The sequence below is a fragment of the Meles meles genome, chromosome 14 (assembly GCF_922984935.1).
Source record: "Meles meles chromosome 14, mMelMel3.1 paternal haplotype, whole genome shotgun sequence".
Classification (NCBI taxonomy): Eukaryota; Metazoa; Chordata; class Mammalia; order Carnivora; family Mustelidae; genus Meles; species Meles meles.
In genome coordinates this window covers 7,526,937-7,550,217 of record NC_060079.1, presented here as the reverse complement: position 1 = coordinate 7,550,217, position 23,281 = coordinate 7,526,937, and the positions used below count along the sequence as shown (strand labels likewise).

Genomic DNA, 23,281 nt, shown 5'->3' with positions numbered 1-23,281 from the left:
AACCAGAATTCAGCAATCAAGACACAAGCTTGGCAAGCCTTTCCTTCCCTGTACCTTTTGCTATGTCAACAGGTAACTTTTTAATCAAAACACCCAGTTTTAAGGACAGAACATTTGAAGAATAACAATAAGCATGGCAGGGGCACCTGGGAGGCCCAGTGGGTTAAGCGTCTACCTTCAGGTCAGGTCATGATTCCAGAGTCCTGGGATGGAGTCTTATGTCAGGATCCCTGGTCAGCAGGGAACCTACTTCTCCCTCTCCCTCTCCCTCTGCCCCTCCTCCTGCTCATGCTCTCTCTTTCTCCCTCAAATAAATAAATAAAACCTTAAAAAGAAAAACAATAAGCCTGGCAGATACTGTGTTCCTATTTCTATTCACTAAGGGTAGGTGCTCACTTAGTGGGTCAAAAGAATGGAGTCTGCGACCCACTGGCTAAGTTAAAATCTCCTACTGCTCCCCTTGTGGGCTGTGTGGACTTGGAAGTTGTTTCATCTGTTTCTGTTTTCTCGTGCATCAAGAAGTTTGGAGAGGGGGAGGGGGTTATGGACATTGGGGAGGGTATGTGCTATGGTGAGTGCTGTGAAGTGTGTAAACCTGGTGATTCACAGACCTGTACCCCTGGGGATAAAAATACATTATATGTTGATAAAAAAAAAAAAAGAAAGAAAGGATGAATACCCAACTTTCGTAGCAACATGGACGGGACTGGAAGAGATTATGCTGAGTGAAATAAGTCAAGCAGAGAGAGTCAAGTATCATATGGTCCCACTTATTTGTGGAGCATAACAAATGACATGGAGGACATGGGGAGATGGAGAGGAGAGGGAAGTTGAGGGAAATTGGAAGGGGAGGTGAACCATAAGAGACTATGGACTCTGAAAGACAACCTGAGGGTTTTGAAGGGGCGGGGGTGGGAGGTTGGGGGAACCAGGTGGTGGGTAATAGGGAGGGCACGTACTGCATGGAGCACTGGGTGTTGTGCAAAAACCATGAATACTGTAACGCTGAAAAAAATAAATAAATTGGAAAAAAAAAGAAGCAGGGATATCAAGGATTTGGGGGAAGATTAAAAGGGATAATGTACTCAGTTATAAATGAGCAGAATGTACAGACTCGAACAGTAATGAGAACCCTAGAAACATGTCAGCTCAGACAAACCATCTCATATTAAAACCATGTTTTCTGCAGGTTACAGTGAAAAGGCATACCCCAAACCATCAAGTGATCCACATTTCACTATTTCTCTTGTTACCAATCAATAGGGACAAACACGAGTCCTGCCCTATGCATATGGTGCTCTTCCTTCTCTATGGGCCCGGGATCCCATTTTTAAACCTTTTACCTTGAGCAGAAAATTCATTGCTAATGCTTAGAATCCAATCTATGATCAAATCCAATAAAACAAATACTGTCTGCATTCAAAGAAAATGCCTACAATGTGAGCATCTAGGATTCCCTGCAGCACATAAACATAAGAAGTTTGAGTCTTATCATAGAATTAAACTTGAAACGCAAGAAAAGAAGTTTATTCATATCCTAATTGTAGCACTCCATCTTTGATGTATACTTTCATGTATCAAGCCAAGGAAAAGTCAAGGACTGCATCGTCCATTATTCATGTCAGTTAGTGATTAGTGATACACTGCCCGCATGGAACTGCCTGGAGAGCATGGCCATGCACTTGGGCAGAAAGGGGACACAGTGTGGATGGATAAGGGGCAACACCAACCACAGGTCACATCTCTGCTCTCTGAGCAGCTCGTAAATGAGGCCCTGGCCCCAGGGGAAGACTCCTGGCTGGACCCACCAGGAGACTGGTTCTCAGGCCTTACAGTCTGCGTGTTACTGACGGAATCACTCCACTGCTCTAGAGCGCCTCCTATGAATGCGGAATAGCCCAGAATGGCTATGAAAGTAAAATGAATAGATACACCTTAAAGAGTTCTACAGAAGTAAGGGAATGAATGGGAGAAAGGAAATTTAGGATTAAGGTAGGAACAAAAGAAGGAAAATAACAACTGAAGAAGAGGCCAAAGAGAAAAGGCTAGTGCCTCCGGGGGTGGAAGGGAAAGGGTGGCTTGTGATTCCTGTAGTCACCACTTAATGCTTTATTGTTCACGTTTATTTCAAACGATGTGCCCGCTCGCACCCCTGACCTGGAGGACAGCAGGGCCATGTCTGCTGGGAGGTACTGCCCATTGACGACCTTCACAATGTCTCCTACCGCCACCTAGAAAACCAGGGACAAGGACAGAGAAGCATGAAAGACAGGAAAGCACAAACAGTCTTTAAGGTGGTTAAATATTTGAAGGAAAAATTACTATATAATTATGCCATAAAGCTTAAGACAGAACTCAAATTATTTTCCTTAACAAGAACAGAATAAAAATTTTTCAGTACAAATGGTAATATTGCCTTTCTGCAGTGACGATGAATGAAAAAGAAAAAAAGAACAGAAAAGGACAGTAAGAGAAGAGTCAGAACAACTATCAAGGTCTGATTTTCTTACAATTATTCCATCCACTTGTCAATCGCACTCTTGAACTCTGGAACAATCCCCCAGCTGTACACAGTAGGGGAACATGGTTAAGTGCACAGCTCCAGAGCCAGCCTGAACACGGGGCTCAAATCCCTGGGCTGGACTCCTTACTACCCCTGAGTAACCCAGAGCAAGTTATGGAAACTCTGTGTGCATCAGTCTTCTCATCCATATATATAAAATGAGGTTGAGAGCACATATTTCATGGGGTTATTGCAAGAATCAACGAGTTAACACACAGAAATTTTCTCCGTTTTACAAATGGGGAAACTGAGGCTCAAAGAGAAATAACTGGATCAAGTCACACAGTCAGTGATTGTTAGACCCAAGATTCAAAACCGAGCAACAGGCCAGTGGTGTGATTACAAGGCAATACTAAAATCACTACAAACAGTGCACCTAAAGGTCCCCTGGAAACATACCACTTAAAGCTTTGCATAGCCTCAAGAACTTCAACAAGAAAAAGAGTCACAGCCAAAGTCAGAGACCACGTAGGAAAACAGACTCGCCAGACACAAGACCCCAAGCTAAGGTAAAAGGCCTTAATCTGGTGAACATAAGCACCACGGCCACGGGCTTATAAATCTTTTACGTGACGTCACAGAAGCACCCAGTTAGGAGAATATGGGCTTTCAAGCCAGGCAGGCTGAGGTTCAGATCCAAGCTTCCCAGACACACTAGCCTCAGATCTGGGGAAGTTCTTCACCTCTGTGAGCTCTAGGGTCCTCACTTATAAAATGGAGAAAGATTAACACTCACCTTGTAGGGCTGATGCAATGATTCAGGAAGTACATGCAAGCACCTGGCCTGAAACAGGCATTATGCTAAGTGCTGGTCTCTATCAGCAAGAGTGCAATCAATGGACATCATGAGTGTGAAAGTCAGACAGGCCACAGTTCTCAGACGGCATAAGAACAAAGGCTGTTCTCAGCACACGTAAGTTCAAAACTCAAAATGGGCACTATGCCTTACTTCTTATTCTAATGCATGTTACTATTCTCTTAGAAATCAAGAATTTCATACTGAATACTTCTGAAATACTTTTGAAACTAATATTCATGAAAGACTCCTGGATCTTGCAAGCTAAGAGAATGGCACTGGCAGGTGCCTATAGTTAACTCTTTATTAGGAAAAAGGAGAGTTTACTAAAAACATGTCCTAGTGTTTTGAATAGAACTACTACGAAGCATGTGGGGAAGTAAGGAGCCAGGCTCAATGTACAGAGGGGGGTTAAAAGTTAAATTCCAGAACCACTGTAAAATTTGAAGCTAGTATCAACTTAAAGGCAAAAAAGTCATAGGCCTTTAAGTATATTCCATGTTTCACAATAAAGACAATATTAAAGAATAGGTACCACAAACTATTTTACCAACCAGCAGTACAACAGCAAGGAATGCTTATGAAAATTGAAAACGTTTCTAAATGTAAAAAGTATTTTACGTGAATAGTTTAATTACATAGAAAAAAATCAGAAGAAGCTATTAGTTAAAAACTAGAAAGGAAAATCGGTCGTGTTTTCAAAAAAAAAAAAAACAAAAGGCAGTGGATTTTTCTCTTAATTCAGTGGGAGGACAAGGGAAATTATGGCTTTCTCCCATCTTAGTTAATTAACTAAAGAAATATTCATATCCCAGTAACAAAGTACTAAGAAATTCCAGGCACACGAAAAACTACTTGGTTGGAAATGTGTTTGAAAATGGTTTTCTATTTTGTGTTCTTATGCATGGTTGTCCCTTGACTGTGTGAAATTTCCCAAATGAGAATTCTTAAGGTGAGAAAAAGCCCCTCTAGATGCCTGAATCCACTCTAGCCTCAGAGGATTTCTTAAGCTTCGTAATTTTGAAGAACAAGCTCGAAGGCCTTCTCAAAGTCAACCAAAGCTATCAAGTTGCCCTGAAGAGCTGTCTCGCAGTCTTCTACTCTGCTACAGCCCAGAGGACGGCCAACCCAAGCTCAGCATTTCAGATGAGCGCTGTATCGCTTTGGAAGACTTAGAGTCACGTCCACCTTGGCTGACAGCTCTGGGGCTTGGTACCTCTTATCGCCTGTCTTCTCCCATATTCTCATCCCTGTTCTGAGCTGCTCTGCAGAGGTGCCTGGCTTTCCTCAGACTTTCACCCGGTTCCCTCTGTCTTGAACAGAATTTCCCTCCTAAAATAGTTATCTCTCATTCATCCTTCAGAAGGACATCAGAACATCACAGGAGAGAGCCTTTGCTCATCTGAACTGATGGGTCTAGACTTGCCCAACCTCCCAGATGTTCCAGAAGCACCTGAAGCATGCCCCACACAGAGGTCAGCACCCACACTGCATTCCCCAGCTACCTGCCACTCTCACGACACCAGCGGTTTGGGGGACATCCGTGTCAGCCTCACCTGGAAACTTGTTACAAATGCAAATTCCAGGGCCAGTGGAACACCCCAGTCAGAAACTCTGAGTACAGCCAGCACAGCAATCAGTGGTAGACCTGCCGGTCAAGCGACTTGGACGCCCACCGAAGGCTGAGAACCACTTCCTAAGGGCAGGGGCCATGCTTTACCCTTACTTGCATCACCGGTGCCTAAAACCACCTTGGGGACATGCTAAGAGCTCCACTGAGACAAACAAAAGCATTTTAATTGAAATAAAAATATTTGTGGCAAAGCATCTAATAGGTATTTGGTTTGGTATTTTTTTTAACTTCGAATGTGTGTAGGAAATGGTAACAAGCTTTAGGGGTCTGTGAGGCCATCAACTCCTGGATCCAGAATTCAGAGATCATCACTCCATTCTCTGCTGCTTCAAGTAGTACAAACATTCCGGATCCAAATGATTCTTCACTCCCGTTACTGTTCGCATCTTTCTGGGGGGTAGGGGGCAGTGTCAGGAAGCACTTGGAGAAACAGAGGCCATTCCTAAGTGCAGTGGGAATTCCTGAACCCCCATAACACTGGGAGCATTTCTAACCTCTATGAGGTCAAGAATTTCCAACCACTTGACCAAGAACCACAGACTTCCAATAAGAGAGGTCGATCAGTATTGGTGTTACAGGACTCCTAGATTACTACGAAGGTTGAGGCGTTGTCACAAAACAATATAAAAAGATTTCATTGTTCCCTTATAATAAAGTAAGCAAAACACAAACTAAACTGAGGGCTGTGGTTACTCTATCACAGGGATTTTGTGGAGTAAAAAAGATCAGAGAAGCATTTTTAAACCCTGCTTATTAAATGGTTAGCAGGAGAAACTGTGGTTAAATGGATCTTCTAAAAAGCAGTTTTCTCTTGAAATCATAATAATGAGCTTCAAATCCTGAGGTCATGAGAGTCATCCCCCTGCAAAAATCACCTCGTGACCATTAAGAAGTTCCAGGTAAAACAGAGGCTCACTTAAAAAGCTAACTTTATCAGATGTAAGACACCCAGATGGCACAGCATATTTCTTCTACATTTTCTATTCATCACTATAAACAACCAAAAACCCTCACCACCCCCAAGCCCTCCCAATCTCATGTTTCCAGGAACGTGGAGGCAAACCCTTCTCACTACCGACAAGTTAAGAGCAGTCACTACTTGTCATGATAACCAAGTTCAGAATAGAAAACAGTCTGGCCTTCAACCCCCATTCCACCTCTGTTTACATTTCACTGTAAAATCTTAAATCCAAAACTCTTCCCACCAAAAACATTAGAAATGAGATTCTCCAAAGTTAGAAACATCTTAAAAAACAAAACAAAACTGGATTTAGTTGAGAAGAGAAGAACAGGGAAAAGGTTTCTTGGATTGGAGTTGGAAACTAGAGAATGCTTTGATATTTCAGAAGTATCCATCAGGAACAACAAATTTCACAACTATGAACTGACACAGTGAGCATTTTCCAGAAAAAGCAGGGAACCGAGTCAATGGGCAGCAGTTCTAAGTAAACCTCATGGGAAACTCCACGGTAAAACTTACATGAGAGATGAGTGATGTCTTAAGCCAAATTTTATCTACTGCAAGCAATACTTATTAATAATTAATTATAATTAATTATATTATTTATTATATTATATATTATATAATTAATTATAACTAATAATTAATTATAAGTCCCCCCAAACCAGTACTTTCTGGCAGATCTTTAAAATTGGGATTTTAAAAAATTTTTTATTTAAATTCAATTAGCCAACATATAGTACATTATTAGTTTCAGATGTAGTGTTCAATAACTTATCAGTTGTTTATCACACCCAGTGCTCATCACAGCACATGTCCTCCTTAATGCCCATCACCCAATTACCCATCCCCCACTCCCTCCCCTCCAGCAACCCTCAATTTGCTTCGTATAGTTTTTACCTCTTTCCACATAATGGTATGCCACATACCATTTCTTAACACTGAAAAGGAAAAAAAACAATGTACCAGTTAATATTGGTGATAATCGAAATAAAATCAGACTTATAAAATCTAAGAGGTTCTTTTCAAAATTCCACTTAATTCCAACATACCATATCTTTAGACATAAAGGCATACCACATCACTCCTCAAAATGGAGCCCCAACCCACATACCATATATATATTAATAAACACACATATAGAGATACATGCATATAAATTAAAACTAGCCATATTTATCTAAAGAGAAAAATATCACCCTGTTGTTATGAGATTAAACACACACATACACAATACAGACCTAATGTTCTAGAAATCAATACAACAAAAAAAATAGAGCAGTAGGAAGCAGTTATAAACCAAGGATGTGACTGCTTGGACTTTTTACAGACCTAAAGTATGTCCAGCTCCTGAAAATTACCACCTTTTCTAAATTTCCAAAACAGACAAATTCCTTTCAAATCTGAGAGCCAGGACCCATATTTTGTTGGACTGGTTTGTAATTCTGCTATTTCTTTAAAATATTTCATAGATCATTTCCCTCCACTTATTTCAATACCATTAGCTACTTATTTTAAATGCCTTAAATGTGGGTCTGAAGCTTTCTAGCAGGACAAGGGACTCAGCCTGGTGTCTTACCTATTGTTTTCTTTTTGTTCACTGCATTGTCTGCCTTATGCCGCTTCTGTTACCAGAAAGAAAAGGAAGTTTTTAGATTCAAAAGTTCCAAATGCATCAGTGAAACAGCAACAATAGATCAGGAGAGAAACAAGGTTCCAGGAAAGAGACCAGCAGCAATGCAAATGCTGTGAAACTCAGCTCAGAGGTTTGTGACCCGGTCTCACTCCCTAAATTCAGTAGACAATTGTCCCAAACATGGATGCAGTCTCCTCTGGTGTCAGCCACGACATTGTGGCTCCAACAAGGAATAAGCACTCTGAAGTATGAAACTTCTCACACCTCGTTTCTTTTAGATCAGACTAAAAGAAGTATTATGATAAATTCAACAACTGAATTCATTCTACTGGTAAAGAACTTTGGGAGCAGAGTACCTCTGATTTGTATTCTATTTATTTGTTTACCTATTCCCAGAAAAATGTACATCATATGTACGAGTGTATGTGTGAGAGTGTGAAAAGGAGACACAGAGGTAGGGGAGGGAGGGAGGGAGGAAGAGAGAGAAAGGGATGGAGGGAGGGAGGGAGGGGTAAAGAGGAAGAGAAAGACCCTGGAGGCAAGACCACAGATGGAGAAAAGGAAAGAAAGCATGAATATGGCTGTTGTCCAGCCATTGAACCTGGAGATACACCGAGATAAGTCTGAGGAGAGAGAAGATTCATAAAATTACCTCAGGCACAGCCAGCCCAATGCTGCTATACTAGGCAGCAATACCATCCTTTTGATACCCGAATTAGCAAGCTCTAAAGATGGATAGGAACATCGGTGATAAAAATCAAAGAGGGTTTACAGAGCTAACATTAGAAAACACAGTTTGAACTACTTCTGTGTCCCTGTACAGATATTTAAGACACTGTGTGTATGTGTTCCTTCCCCAAAAATACCATCACGAGCCTTGAGAGACTGGTTAAGTTATTGATTAATTTCCTATCTTCAACAAAGAAAAACAGAGCAACAAATAAATTACAAGTTATATCCAATAGAAGGTTTTTATTCTATGAAAGCAAAGACTTACAAAATCTTCTACAATCTCTTTGATGCCTGCAATTGTTAAAATAATGATCAATGGCACCAGGGTGGTATATCTTCCTGTTGGAGATACGTCTGGAATTTGCTATAAGACAAGAGACCAAAAGAGAAAGTCAACAAATTAAAAATTTGAAGTCAAAACCCTCTATACAAAAAAGAAAATATGACACTCACCACTCGCTCTTTTGAAGTTCTGTTCCATTTCTGTTATACGAAAGGGATTACCTTCTTTTAAAAACTAGCTACGTGTTTTACATATTTTAAAAATCTTATCTAACGTTGTGATGTTGTTTAGAACTGAAAGGGTAAGCATGACTTTGGGCCACTTTTCAGTGCCTCTTTTAGTAACTGCCATTATCCTTACAGCAACATCTAAAGAAGTGTGCCTTCGTGCAGGGATCATGTCTGTGCATGAAAACGATGACTGGATGAGAGGGTAAATTACATTCAAGTATGATGACACTTTCAGTTAAGTGACCTTTTAGCAAAATCCCATTTTGCATGTGACCAACGTTATGAATTTTAAATCACTTTTTAAAAAGCATTACCTGTAATAAGGCAATGAAGAGGAAGAAGGCATTAGCAGCTCTTCTAATCTGCTCATACAAGAATCGAGGTAGAAACGTCAACACGCTGTACTTGGCCGTACTAGAAGCACAAAGAAAAATGCTACTGTCAGCCACAGATGCAAAATCTACAGAGAGAATGGAAAGTTGTGAGAACTTTACAAGTGGTTTTAAAAATAAAATACTTCAGAATTTAGGAAAAGAAAATTATTGTGCTTGCCCTGTCCCATAAAGATTTTGTAAAAGGACGCACCTGACAAGAAAATCTTCTAATGTGATCTTTGTTCTCTGACTTAGATGTATTTGCTATTCACACAGTGTAAGCAGAGAGATTTACCTGCCTTCTAGGATCTACAGTAAACACATCAAGAGTATTCCCCAGGACACCTGGGTGGCTCGGTTGGTTGAGCATCCAACTCTTGGTTTTGGCTCAGTTCCTGATCTCATGGGTCGTGAGATCAAGCTCTGCATGGGGCTCTATGATCAGCAGGGAGTCTGCTTGAGATCCTCTCTCTCTCTCCCTGTTCCCGCCCTTTCTCTCTCTAAATAAATAATTTAAAAAAAAAAAGAATATTTGCTAAAGGAAGATATGTTTCAAAGATCCCAAATACCACAAAAAACAAGAACACTGAAATAAAGAGTGAGATAGAAACACCAATTGAGCGATTCACACAAGCTAGTAGAATTATTCCAGGGTTTGTGACATGAGACGATTCTTAATATAATAGCCACTGATTTGAGGTAGCAAGTCAAGTCCATAAAGGAAGTTCTGGGTCTCAGGCATGTGCATAACAGGTCAATGAGTCCCTCTAGATACCTACCATGGGTGTTCTTTTGTTCAAACACACTGGAATAAACTCCATTCTCATCACACCCTTCATTTGGCCACCTTTGCTCATGCCTATTTGGAATTTTTTTCCAGTTTTATTGAGAAATAATTGACGTACATCACTGCATCACTTCAGGCATACAGCAGGATGTTTCATTTACATACACAGTGAAATGGTTACCACAGCAGGTTCCGTGAACACCCATCTTCTCATATGGGTGCAAGAAAAAAGGGGGAAAAATGAACTTTCATAAATACCATACAGCAGTGGTAGCTAGTGCCAGTGCATCCTGCTGTACATTACGCTCCTTATATGCATTTATCTTACAACTGGAGGTTGTACCTTTGCACCACCTTCTCTAATTCATTCCCTCACCCCAAATTCGGGTAATCACAAGTCTTATCTTTTTCTATGAGTTTAGATTTGTTTTGTTTCTTTAGATCCCATATGTGTGAGATCATATAACAGGTCTTTCTTTTCTGATTTACTTAGCATGCCTTCAAGGTCTATCCACGTCACAAACGGTAGGATTCCTTCATTTTCTACGGCTGAGTAATATTCCACTTTATGTATATACCACAACCTCTTCATCCATCAGTGGGCACTTGGGCTATTTCCATGTCTTGGCGGTTGTAAACAATGCTGCTATGAACATGGTGGCGGAGATATCCTTTTAAGTTAGTGTTTTTATTTCCTTTGGATATAGTACCAAAAGTTGAACTGCTGAATCATAGGGTAGTTCTATTTAATTTTTTGAGGAAACTCCATACCTGTTCGCATAGTGCCTGCACCAGTTTAGAGTCCCACCAAGAGGGTTCCCTTTCCTATCAATGCCAGCATTTGTTATCCCTTACCTTTTTGATGATGACTATCCAAACTAGGTGTGACATGATAGGACCTTATAGTTTTAATTTGCATTTCTCTAATGACCAGTGATGTTGAGCATCTTTGCATGTACCTGTTGGTTTTTCATGTATCTTCTTTGGATAAATGTCTATTCATGTATTTTACCCATTTTTTAATTGGGTTATTGTTTTTTTGCCATTGAGCTGAATGAGTTCTTTATATATATTACTTATTAGCCCCCTATCAGATATATGGTTTGCAAATATTTTTCCCATTCCAAAGGTTCTCTTTGCACTTTATTTGGTGGTTTCTTTTGCTGTGCAGAAGCTTTTTAGTTGAATGTAGTCTCCCTTTTGATTTTGTTGCTCTTGCTTTAGATGTCACATCCAAAAAATCATCACCAAAACCCATGTCAAGGAGCTTTGTGCCTATGTTTTCTTCCAGGAGTTCCATGGCGTCGCGTCTTATGTTTTAGTCTTTAATCTATTTCAAATTAATTTTGGTAAGTGGTGTAAAACGAGGGGTCCAGTTTCATTTTTTTACATATGAAAATCCAATTACCCCAGCATCACTTATTGAAGAGACTGTCTTTTCTCCCTCGAGAATTTAATTTGTGTTGAATCTATAGATGCTTACATTGTTGCTTCCACCTGGAACATCGTCTCCCATCCACATGGTCTCTCCATAACTAAATGGCCCTTTCCATCTTATTCTCCCATTCAAACTTGTATCTTCCATTAAGTTTGATCAAATCACAAAGATTCTTCTTCCTCCAAGCCCACAGGCTGGTGTTTACAACCACCTTATACAGTCTCTGCTTTGTTTTGTATTGTATTTATCTATCCCCAGAATAGATTCTAGGAACATTAAGAATGTTTACTTAAACTTTGTATGTTCCCACCACATAGCAGATAATCAATGAACAATGAAATAATCCAAAGGCATAAATTGAGAAGCTGAAGGGGCAAAATGAACCATTTGTCTTTTGGCTGCTTGAAGATTTATCCATAAGAGTAAACCTGCTTGTCCTGAGAGGAAAATATATAGCGGTACAAGCCTTTCTCAAGAAACAAGAAAGGTCTCAAGTACACAACCTAACCCTACGCGTAAAGGAGCTGGAGAAAGAACAAGAAAGAAACCCTAAACCCAGCAGGAGAAGAGAAATCATAAAGATCAGAGCAGAAATCAATGAAATAGAAACCAAAAAAACAATAGAAAAAATCAATGAAACTAGGAGCTGGTTCTTTGAAAGAATCAATAGGATTGATAAACCCCTGGCCAGACTCATCAAAAAGAAAAGAGAAAGGACCCAAATCAATAAAATCATGAATGAAAGAGGAGAGATCACAACTAACACCAAAGAAATACAGACAATTATAAGAACATACTATGAGCAACTCTACACCAACAAATTGGCCAATCTGGAAGAAATGGATGCATTCCTAGAGACATATAAACTACCACAACTGAACCAGGAAGAAATAGAAAACCTGAACAGGCCCATAACCAGTAAGGAGATTGAAACAGTCATCAAAAATCTCCAAACAAACAAAAGCCCAGGGCCAGACGGCTTCCCAGGGGAATTCTACCAAACATTTAAAGAAGAACTCATTCCTATTCTCCTGAAACTGTTCCAAAAAATAGAAATGGAAGGAAAACTTCCAAACTCATTCTATGAGGCCAGCATCACCTTGATCCCAAAACCAGACAAGGATCCCACCAAAAAAGAGAACTACAGACCAATATCCTTGATGAACACAGACGCAAAAATTCTCGTCAAAATACTAGCCAATAGGATTCAACAGTACATTAAAAGGATTATTCACCACGATCAAGTGGGATTTATTCCAGGGCTGCAGGGTTGGTTCAACATCCGCAAATCAATCAATGTGATAGAACACATTAATAAAAGAAAGAACAAGAACCATATGATACTCTCAATAGATGCTGAAAAAGCATTTGACAAAGTACAGCATCCCTTCCTGATCAAAACTCTTCAAAGTGTAGGGATAGAGGGCACATACCTCAATATTATCAAAGCCATCTATGAAAAACCCACCGCAAATATCATTCTCAATGGAGAAAAACTGAAAGCTTTTCCATTAAGGTCAGGAACACGGCAGGGATGTCCATTATCACCACTGCTATTCAACATAGTATTAGAAGTCCTAGCCTCAGCAATCAGACAACAAAAAGAAATTAAAGGCATCCAAATTGGTAAAGAAGAAGTCAAACTATCACTCTTCGCAGATGATATGATACTGTATGTGGAAAACCCAAAAGACTCCACTCCAAAACTGCTAGAACTTGTACAGGAATTCAGTAAAGTGTCAGGATATAAAATCAATGCACAGAAATCAGTTGCATTTCTGTACACCAACAACAAGACTGAAGAAAGAGAAATTAAGGAGTCAATCCCATTCACAATTGTACCCAAAACTATAAGATACCTAGGAATAAACCTAACCAAAGAGACTAAGAATCTATACACAGAAAATTATAAAGTACTCATGAAAGAAATTGAGGAAGACACAAAAAAATGGAAAAATGTTCCATGCTCCTGGATTGGAAGAATAAATATTGTGAAAATGTCTATGCTACCTAAAGCAATCTACACATTTAATGCAATCCCTATCAAAATACCATCCATTTTTTTCAAAGAAATGGAACAAATAATCCTAAAATTTATATGGAACCAGAAAAGACCTCGAATAGCCAAAGGAATATTGAAGAACAAAGTCAAAGTTGGTGGCATCACAATTCCGGACTTCAAGCTCTATTACAAAGCTGTCATCATCAAGACAGCATGGTACTGGCACAAAAACAGACACATAGACCAGTGGAACAGAATAGAGAGCCCAGAAATCGACCCTCAACTCTATGGTCAACTAATCTTCGACAAAGCAGGAAAGAATGTCCAATGGAAAAAAGACAGCCTCTTCAATAAATGGTGCTGGGAAAATTGGACAGCCACATGCAGAAAAATGAAATTGGACCACTTCCTTACACCACACACGAAAATAGACTCCAAATGGATGAAGGACCTCAATGTGAGAAAGGAATCCATCAAAATCCTTGAGGAGAACGCAGGCAGCAACCTCTTCGACCTCAGCCGCAGCAACATCTTCCTAGGAACAACGGCAAAGGCAAGGGAAGCAAGGGCGAAAATGAACTATTGGGATTTCATCAAGATCAAAAGCTTTTGCACAGCAAAGGAAACAGTTAACAAAACCAAAAGACAGCTGACAGAATGGGAGAAGATATTTGCAAACGACATATCAGATAAAGGGCTAGTATCCAAAATCTATAAGGAACTTAGCAAACTCAACACCCAAAGAACAAACAATCCAATCAAGAAATGGGCAGAGGACATGAACAGACATTTCTGCAAAGAAGACATCCAGATGGCCAACAGACACATGAAAAAGTGCTCCACGTCACTCGGCATCAGGGAAATACAAATCAAAACCACAATGAGATATCACCTCACACCAGTCAGAATGGCTAAAATTAACAAGTCAGGAAATGACAGATGCTGGAGAGGATGTGGAGAAAGGGGAACCCTCCTCCACTGTTGGTGGGAATGCAAGCTGGTCCAACCACTCTGGAAAACAGCATGGAGGTTCCTCAAAATGTTGAAAATAGAACTACCCTATGACCCAGCAATTGCACTACTGGGTATTTACCCTAAAGATACAAACATAGTGATCCGAAGGGGCACGAGTACCCGAATGTTTATAGCAGCAATGTCTACAATAGCCAGACTATGGAAAGAACCTAGATGTCCATCAACAGATGAATGGATCAAGAAGATGTGGTATATATACACAATGGAATACTATGCAGCCATCAAAAGAAATGAAATCTTGCCATTTGCGACGACGTGGATGGAACTAGAGCGTATCATGCTTAGTGAAATAAGTCAATCGGAGAAAGACAACTATCATATGATCTCCCTGATATGAGGACATGGAGAAGCAACATGGGGGGGTAGGGGGATAGGAGAAGAATAAATGAAACAAGATGGGATTGGGAGGGAGACAAACCATAAATGACTCTTAATCTCACAAAACAAACTGGGGGTTGCTGGGGGGAGGTGGGATTGGGAGAGGGGGAGCGGGCTATGGACATTGGGGAGGGGAGGCGAACCATGGGAGACTGTGGACTCTGAAAAGCAACCTGAGGGTTTTGAAGGGTCAGGGGTGGGAGGTTGGGGGAACAGGTGGTGGGTGATGGGGAGGGCACGTTTTGCATGGAGCACTGGGTGTTGTGCAAAAAGAATGAATACTGTTACGATGAAAAAAAAAAATAAATAAATAAAAAGGGGAAAAAAAAAAAAAAGAGTAAACCTGCTTGACTGCTTACTTGCCTTCTGAAAGCAACTCTTAAATGTAATACATTGTAGCAAAGTTATCTAGCAGGTTTCAAATACACAAATTAGAAGCACCAAAATAGAAGAGCCAAGGGTCTTCTTTTGCCTAAAGTGTTAAATATACATATTTAAAAAGTATATGAAAATCATTTTTCAGATAGTCCAAACTTAAAAGATTCTGACCTTTGAAGGGATATCTTCTAGAGCCTGCTAGAAAATGTGCTTGCATGGAGCCCCTACTCACTTATGTAGCACTTTGAGGTATAGGATATCACTGTGAAATTTTGCCAGACAGAAGAAACTAGCTCAAATCAAGCTTATTAAAGTGTAGGGTATGACTGACAAATTGAGACAAATTACATGTAATAAAGAAATGAACACTACAATGTTTATATGCAAACTGTTAAATGTGAGTACAGGCAGAACATGTGAGTAAATTGAGAGTGAGTAAAGGTCACTACTAAAAATTATGTTAGATTTATTTTAAATTAACATAGGAAAAATATCACTTTATGTCCCATAAAAAGAAATTTCACCTATATTTGATGTATATCTGTAATGTTATTAATTTCATAATTAAAATTTCAAAAACGGAAAAAAGTATAAGGTATAGGAAATATACCATACTCATGCATATGATAAGCTCAAGGTACAAAGTTCTTTTCATGGCAATTTAGAGGACAAAGTCAAACAGAACACCATGCATTCCTTTATGGTGCATTGACCATTGAAATAAAGCAAACATTACCATAAAGGAAGCACGAATATTCATACACTCTAAGACTAGAAAACATCTTATAGTGTAGTCTGACTATAACATTTGAACCCAAGATTCCATCCGTATGAAACAGACACACATATACTGTTGGCAGATGACCTGGTCTTTGTGTGAACATTTCCCACTTGAGTCCAATACTAAGTATACTTAAGGGGAGCCACATGTTTCTGAAATACCATAAAAGTAGATGGTTAGAGCAGAAAGAGATCCGATTTATATGAGAAAACCAAAGATAAGACGGGGAAGGAAAGTATACTAACTTTTATTCTAGTCAAAATAGAAAAGTGAGTCTAAAATATTTTCAGACTCAAATAGAATGAGCATAGTCAATAATTCAGAGAAACTGACATTCACCTAAGAGATGACTACTGTGTAGTAGTAAAATAATTATCTTGATATACAACCTGATGTGTCCAGTTACAGATGTAAACACATAAAACTACAATCAGCTAAAAGCAGCACCCATCAAAATCATCCTACTGGAAGAGTTTAGGGTAGAACTTCCCAACTTAAGGATGCATACAAATCACCTGGGGGGTCTTGTTAAAATATATTAGTCAGGGTCCCCAGAGAAACAGAACCAACAGCAGTGTATATACAGAGAGAGAGAATCATTTTAAGGAATTGATTTACACAATTGTGGAGTCTTTCCAAGTCTAAAATCTGCCGAGAGGGCTGGCAGACTGGAGACCCAGGAGAAGATCTCATGTTGTCCTTCGAGTCTGAAGTCTATCAGATGGCGGAATTCCTTCTTGTCCAGGAAGGTCAGACTTTGTTCTATTCAGGCTTTCAACTGACTGAATGAGGCCCACCCACATTAGAGAGTCATCTGCTGTATCCAAACTCTACCAATTTAAACATTCATCTCATTCAAAAATACCTTCACAGAAACACTTACAATAATGTTTGACCAAACATCTGGGCCCCATGGCCCAGGCAGGTTGCACATGAAATTAACCAGTTGCCTATTCTGATTCAGTGGGTCTAGAGTGGGCCTGAGATTTTGATTCAATTTCTAAAGAGTTCCAAGTGATACCAATGCTGCTGATCCAAGGACCACAGTCTGACCAGCAACCACCCTTGAACAGGTAGATTTGTTCAAACCTCCTACATGAAGTCAATCCAGCTGAACACAGTAAGACATAAAAAGGATAGAAACATTTACCATCCACTGTAGCAGGGGAAAGAACAATCCACAGGGTGAAATGGGGCAGTGAAGGGGCTTCCCAACAGAAGAGTTTGTTCACCCAGGTGAAGGAGTCACCCCCAAAAGATTCCCACTCAGACCACATGTGTCAGCACTCCGGCCAGGAAGGCTGTTCACAGCAAGGACAGGACCTGGCTGCAAGTGGTTCTAGGTATTTAGTGCATCTCAGAACCTAGCGGATAGGGACAAATGACCAGGAGAAAAACAAGGGTTTCCTGTGGTTTACTCAGATTCTGTCTAAACATGCTAGACTGATGTTTCCTGAAATAGGGTGACATGAATAAGGAGTTTGTCAAAAATCCAACAAGATTTCCTTCAACGGATATTTGCTGAGCCCCATCTATGTACTGGGCACTGTGCCAGGCACCGCAGGGAACCAACTGGTCAAGGATGCAGACCCTCAAGGGAATTACATTCTTGAGGAAAAATCAGCCTGAAAAAAATATATGACAGGATATATGTGATAACTACTGTGGAGGCAAATCAATGAGGGTAGGAGGATGCAGAGAGGGACATGGGTGGGAGGCAGGAGAAGGGGCACAATTCTCAGTGGCGTGATCAGGGAATGTTTCACATTGATGATCATGATTCCATGTGATCATGGAATCAGAGAAGGTGATGGGTGTGCTGAGCCCTGGAGGAGATGAATTGGCAAGAATGTCTGCTCAGGGACACAGGGAAAGAGAGTGAGAGAATAGCAACCACAAACTGCTGCATGGGAGAGCCTGTGTTGTTCCTTGGGAGGGGCAGGAAGGGGCCAATGTGGACGGAGCTACATGGAAGAGCATGATGAGACCAGCATGAGCACACGCTGGCCTTTTCTTCTCAGGAACAGGAAACCTCTGGATTCTAAGACAACAAGATCTGACAACAGCAGCAACCTGGGCACCCCCTCCCTGGGGAAATGTGGCTCGGTGGGGTAGAACTCAGTTATGTGTATGGTGGCGCAGTCCTCTCAGACACTCTTAGGATACGGCGAATATGGGAAGCAGCTCATACAGAAAATAGGGCCTGGCAGAAACGTGGGTCTGGGGCTACATCTGCCACAAATCACAAAGCACTGTGGAAGTCTGATCTCCAGAATGCAGCACAAACCAAGAACTCAGACATGAAGTTCCAGTATGATTTTCTAGCTGCGAGAAAAACCCGAGCTGACAACTGTTCTCCAAAGGCACACCTGAAATGCAGTAAGGGTTCAAAGTGCAACTTCCCCCTATAACAAGCTTCCAGGGCACCCGGGTGGCTCAGTTGGTTAGGCGACTGCCTTCGGCTCAGGTCATGATCCCGAAGTCCTGGGATTGAGTCCCACATTGGGCTCCCAGCTCCATGGGGAGTTTGCTTCTCCCTCTAATCTTCTCCTCTCTCATGCTCTCTCTCTCTCTTTCTCGCTCTCTCTCTCAAATAAATAAATAAAGTCTTTAAAAAAATAAAATAAAATAACCCTCCAGAAACCCAGAAATTAAACTAGCTTAACCCTCATCATTGAAATGAAAAACAGCAAATCCACCTGAGGTACACATACAGCCAAAAGCAAGCATTGCTTCTAGTCTCCTGCATTACACAGATATTACATTCTCTTGCATGTGCCCCATGCACAGTAAATGCTCAATACTGACTGAACGAGAAGAGGTCGTCTTAAATAATTCCACAGGAGGCTGACTGAGCTAAACCAGTGTTCCATGATCATGTTCTGGAAGCCTTCCATTCCACCCAGGTCTTGTAAGATGCCATTCACCTTTCTCCTCCCAAAATACTCCCTCAGCAAGGAGCTCTAGATTATTGGAGGTAGATGACAAGAAAACACGGAGTCCTAGGAAAGTTGTTCGTATCTACATAAACAGATTAATTCCTTTATCATTTGGTGTATTAAACTAACTCCCAGAAAAGATCAAGAGTGAGTGGGACACTAAATGCAAAGGCCAGCAGACCCCCTACCATTTCTGTTGACGATGGACAACAGGGCACAGCTGGGAGTCACCCCAGAGGACATGCCAATGGACAGCAAAGCCTACGGCCCTCTACAGGGAGCATGGACTCCTGGTGCTTTGCCAACCAACCCTCCCAAATTATATTCTGGGAATCCTCGCCAATATAGAAACTCCTGCAGATAAACAGGGACAGGATCCCTTCACTAGAAATTTTCACTTCGTTTGCCTGAACTACTGACTGCAATGTAGTCAGTTACCATCAAAGGTTAAGAAGCTCACTTGTAAATAATGATATTTTTATTTTCAACACTTTTCCTATTTCTTAGTCTACAGCTGGAGAAAAATACTGCCCCCCGTATAGCTTATTCCCAGAATGCAGTAACTGGACCTGAACCGGTGCTATTAGTAATCCACTTCTTCATAGCACTTTATTATGGCTTACATAGACCTCTTTAGCATATTCTTTATAATACACATCTAATGAGAAAAATGAGCTGAGCTCTAATCAATCAACTTATAAATATACGTGTGAACATAACTGCACCAATGAGAGATTCCCTTTAATTCCTACTAAATCATGTAAGTGTCCTATTCCTATAGATTTTCAAATCTGTTCTAGTATACATAATGCATTATTCAATAAATAGCTCTGGATACAAAGCATTTATTTCAATACTTCTATGGAAATGTGGACAGGGAAGAAGAGAACAGAGAGACAATAACATTTTGAGCACAAAGCATGCCACCAGGGAAACCTTCCACCTCTTAGACAAGCAGTTCTAAAATGCAAGACATACTGGGTGTTTATGGCTACTATCTTTAAATGTGGCACCTCTGAAAAGCAGGTTTTGTTCAAATGCTTTACAAGAAAACCTGTGAACTTTAGGATATAAAAATCAACTGAATAGGTATTGTGAGACTCTCATTCAAAGCAAAGCAAAAGAGGACCATTTCCAATGAGATTCCATCTTCAATAAAAAGAAACAATCAATATTATGAGGATGCCGGACCTAAAGGCCAGCAGGTACCAGTCACAAGGGCAGCCCAATCCTACCAATGCCCTGGAAATGGAAGAAGCAAAACAGGTCAAAGTCTATTGCATTTAATTATACCTTTGGTCCATCACTCAGAATTCGATATATTTTTTCTGAACACAGGGAAATAAACTCAGTCAAAAGGTTTAAGGCTGTCCTGGGGGCTGACACACTACAAGTCAAACAAGGTGTGACGGGACTTGGAAACAGAGTCATCAAAATCTCATGCTCCAGGGGGGCTGCCCTCAGACAAGGAGGCAGGGGTACTGCTGGCTGCAAAGGCAGATTGAAATTCATCAAAAAACCTCACTTCCCAAGCAGACAGAGCCAGGAATTCCATTAATGAGCCAGATCTACATGGGGTGCTAGCTGAAGCAGACAACGTGGGAACTAGTAGGAGGGGCAGGGTTCACTCGTATGGAATGCACACACAAAAAATCCATTTAAATCTGGATATAAAGCAAAATCTATGAGTCTCCTGTGCTACAGAGTCCAAGAATTTTATGGATATCAAAACTCCAGGTGAATGGTATCATTTTTATAATCGCACATAACTGCTAAACCTTATTCAAATGTTTAATTTTCATTCAAGTTTTTCTGCTAGGGTTTCTGCCCTCCCCAGTATGCATGAGGAACGAAGTATACAGCCAACTTTTCATAAACCGAACACACCCGTGTAGTTGTCTACTTGAAATTTCACATAGAGACATGAGGAACATAAGATTTTATCAATGGGGCTCTAACAGCAATAAAGGCCCAATATAAAAAGTACCTTCCCTGTGACTCACAACTGTAAAATGGACACACACATTTATCATCTTCATCTGCTCAGGGACCATAAATTAGTAGAGAAGAAGGTAAAAATATATAACCATGGTTTGAAAAATGAGGAATGGAATCATCAGCCAAAGAGATTTGTTTTCCCCCTATTTTAGGGGGAACATGTCTCTAAGGCACCTTCTGTACAGGAGCTGCAGCAAGAGAAAATCTCCAGAGGGGACCATCACCTGGGTGAAAGGCCCTGCGCTGAGGGAGAAGATCAGGTCTACTCTCAGAACTGTTTTCTGAGAAGATAAGTCAATCCATTTTTTAAGAGAGTCATTCAGTTCTGGTAAGAAGAGCACTGCATTTGTCAAGACTCTCCAGAGAAACAGAACCAATAGATTGTGGATGTGGAGAGAAAGTGAGATTATAAATTGTTCATACAATTATAGATTCTGACAAGTCCCGAGATCTGCAGTCAGCAAGGGAGGGGACCACGTGGTTGTTCCAGTCAAAAGTCAGGAAAAAACATGCTGTCCCAGTTCAAAGTCTGTAAGGCAGGAGAGGTTCCCTCTTACTCACCCTTTTTGTTCTACGCAGGCCTTTGACTAACTGGATGAAAACCACTCACATTGCAGAGGGCAATCTGCTTTACTCTACGATTCATATGTTAATACAGCCAAAAAGCATCCTCACCGATACACCCAGAATAATATTTGACCAAATATCTGGGCCCTCCATGGCATATACATAAAATGAATGATCGCCATCACTTATCAGACAGGGCAGAGGCAGGCACAGGCTGATGTGTCAGAGGGGACTGATGACAGGAGGAGAGATGCATTAGCCTGCACAACAGAGGCAGCTCAGGAAGTGGAGACACCAATGATGGAAAAAGGACAGAGGCCAGGAGGGAAAACAAGGGGACCCAAGCCAGGAGATCAGGGTTAAAAGTCTGGAGAAACTTCAGGAGATAAAATATAAACAGCTAACAGCAGAGGATTAAGAAAAGCAGCACTAAGGCACCTGGGTGGCTCAGTCATTAAGCATCTGCCTTCAGCTCAGGTCATGATCCCGGGTCCCTGCTAGGCTGGAAGCCTACTTCTTCCTCTCCCACTCCCTTTACTTGTTTTCCTGCTCTAGCTGTCTCTCTCTCTCTCTCTGTGTGTGTGTCAAATACATTAAATCTTTTTTTTTTTTTTAAATAAAGAAAAGAAAAGCAACACTATTTTTCTCTCACAAGCCCTTTTCTTCTGGCTGCACAGAAACTTCACACAGCCAGACTTCCTACACCTATGACTTCTGGCCATAGAGCCAAAGACCAAGCCCTGGGCAAACACTGAAATCTCAAGGAAGACAGAAAAAAATCCTCCACATACTCACATTCAAAATCCTTCACCTAAAGTCAAGCTTGCTATCTGATCCATGCTCACAGAGCTCCCCTCAGTCTTCTGTGCTCTTTGGAAAATTACCAGATATGTGCAGGAAGTTCCCATTATGAAAAAGAGATTCAAAAATGAAAATGGGGTGGGGGGGAAGACTGGAGGAAACACAGTGCAGCAAACTTTAAAAAGAAAACTTTTTAAAATGCTCACATCTTCAGAGTTATCAGAGGATAATACATTCATATACAACCAGGGTAAGATGCTTTTAAAAAAAAATTTATTTATTTATTTATCTGACACAGAGAGACATAGAAAGAGAGGGAACAGAAGCCAGGGGAGAGGGAGAGGGAGAAGCAGACTCTCCTCTGAGCAGAGAGCCTGATATGGAGCTCAATCCCAGGACCCTGGGATCATGACCTGAGCTGAAGGCAGACACTTAATGACTGAGCCAACCAGGTACCCCTAAAAAAATCTTATTTTTAGGTGTCAAGAGTTTAGTTTAACATAAACATAAATTTGCCCCTCTATCCTATTTCCTAAAATCCAATAGAATAAAAGAGCTATTAGGAATTAGAAGCACAACAATCTAAGATAATCCAATCATAGAAGTAAAAAGTAAAAGTAAACCTCCCCAAAAGTAGAACAACAACAATAATAACAAAAGATGAAAAGTAGAAACCTAACAATACTGATATGAGAGTCAATATCCAACCATTAAGAACTCTAGAAAAGTTAGGGAAAGAAAATGCTTCCTAAAAATATACAAGAATATTCATCAGAATTCTAAGTTTTCTCATTGAAAGGCTTCACCAAGTACCCAAAACAACAAGAGACTTACACCAAAATTTAAAATTATAGAATATCGAGTATTTTTTTTTTAAAATTGCAAGATTTAAAGAACTTATTTATAAAGGGGAAAAAAATCAATGTTGAAATTAACTAACAGCTAGAGCAGTATTTCAGATTTCTATAC

At 40.4% G+C, this 23,281-nt stretch overlaps 1 protein-coding gene across 1 annotated transcript in view; it reads right to left on the bottom strand.

The window, feature by feature from the left end:
• Nucleotides 1-23,281, bottom strand: part of LOC123925147 (phospholipid-transporting ATPase IB-like) — a 596,799-nt gene that overhangs the window by 435,112 nt on the left and 138,406 nt on the right. Inside the window, exons 3-7 of the mRNA XM_045978322.1 lie at nt 9,149-9,248; nt 8,587-8,685; nt 7,533-7,578; nt 6,854-6,894; nt 2,158-2,231 (exon numbers count right to left, since the gene is read on the bottom strand). Of these exons, the coding sequence (XP_045834278.1) occupies nt 2,158-2,231; nt 6,854-6,894; nt 7,533-7,578; nt 8,587-8,685; nt 9,149-9,248 (360 nt within the window). The remainder of the gene's footprint in view (nt 1-2,157; nt 2,232-6,853; nt 6,895-7,532; nt 7,579-8,586; nt 8,686-9,148; nt 9,249-23,281) is intronic.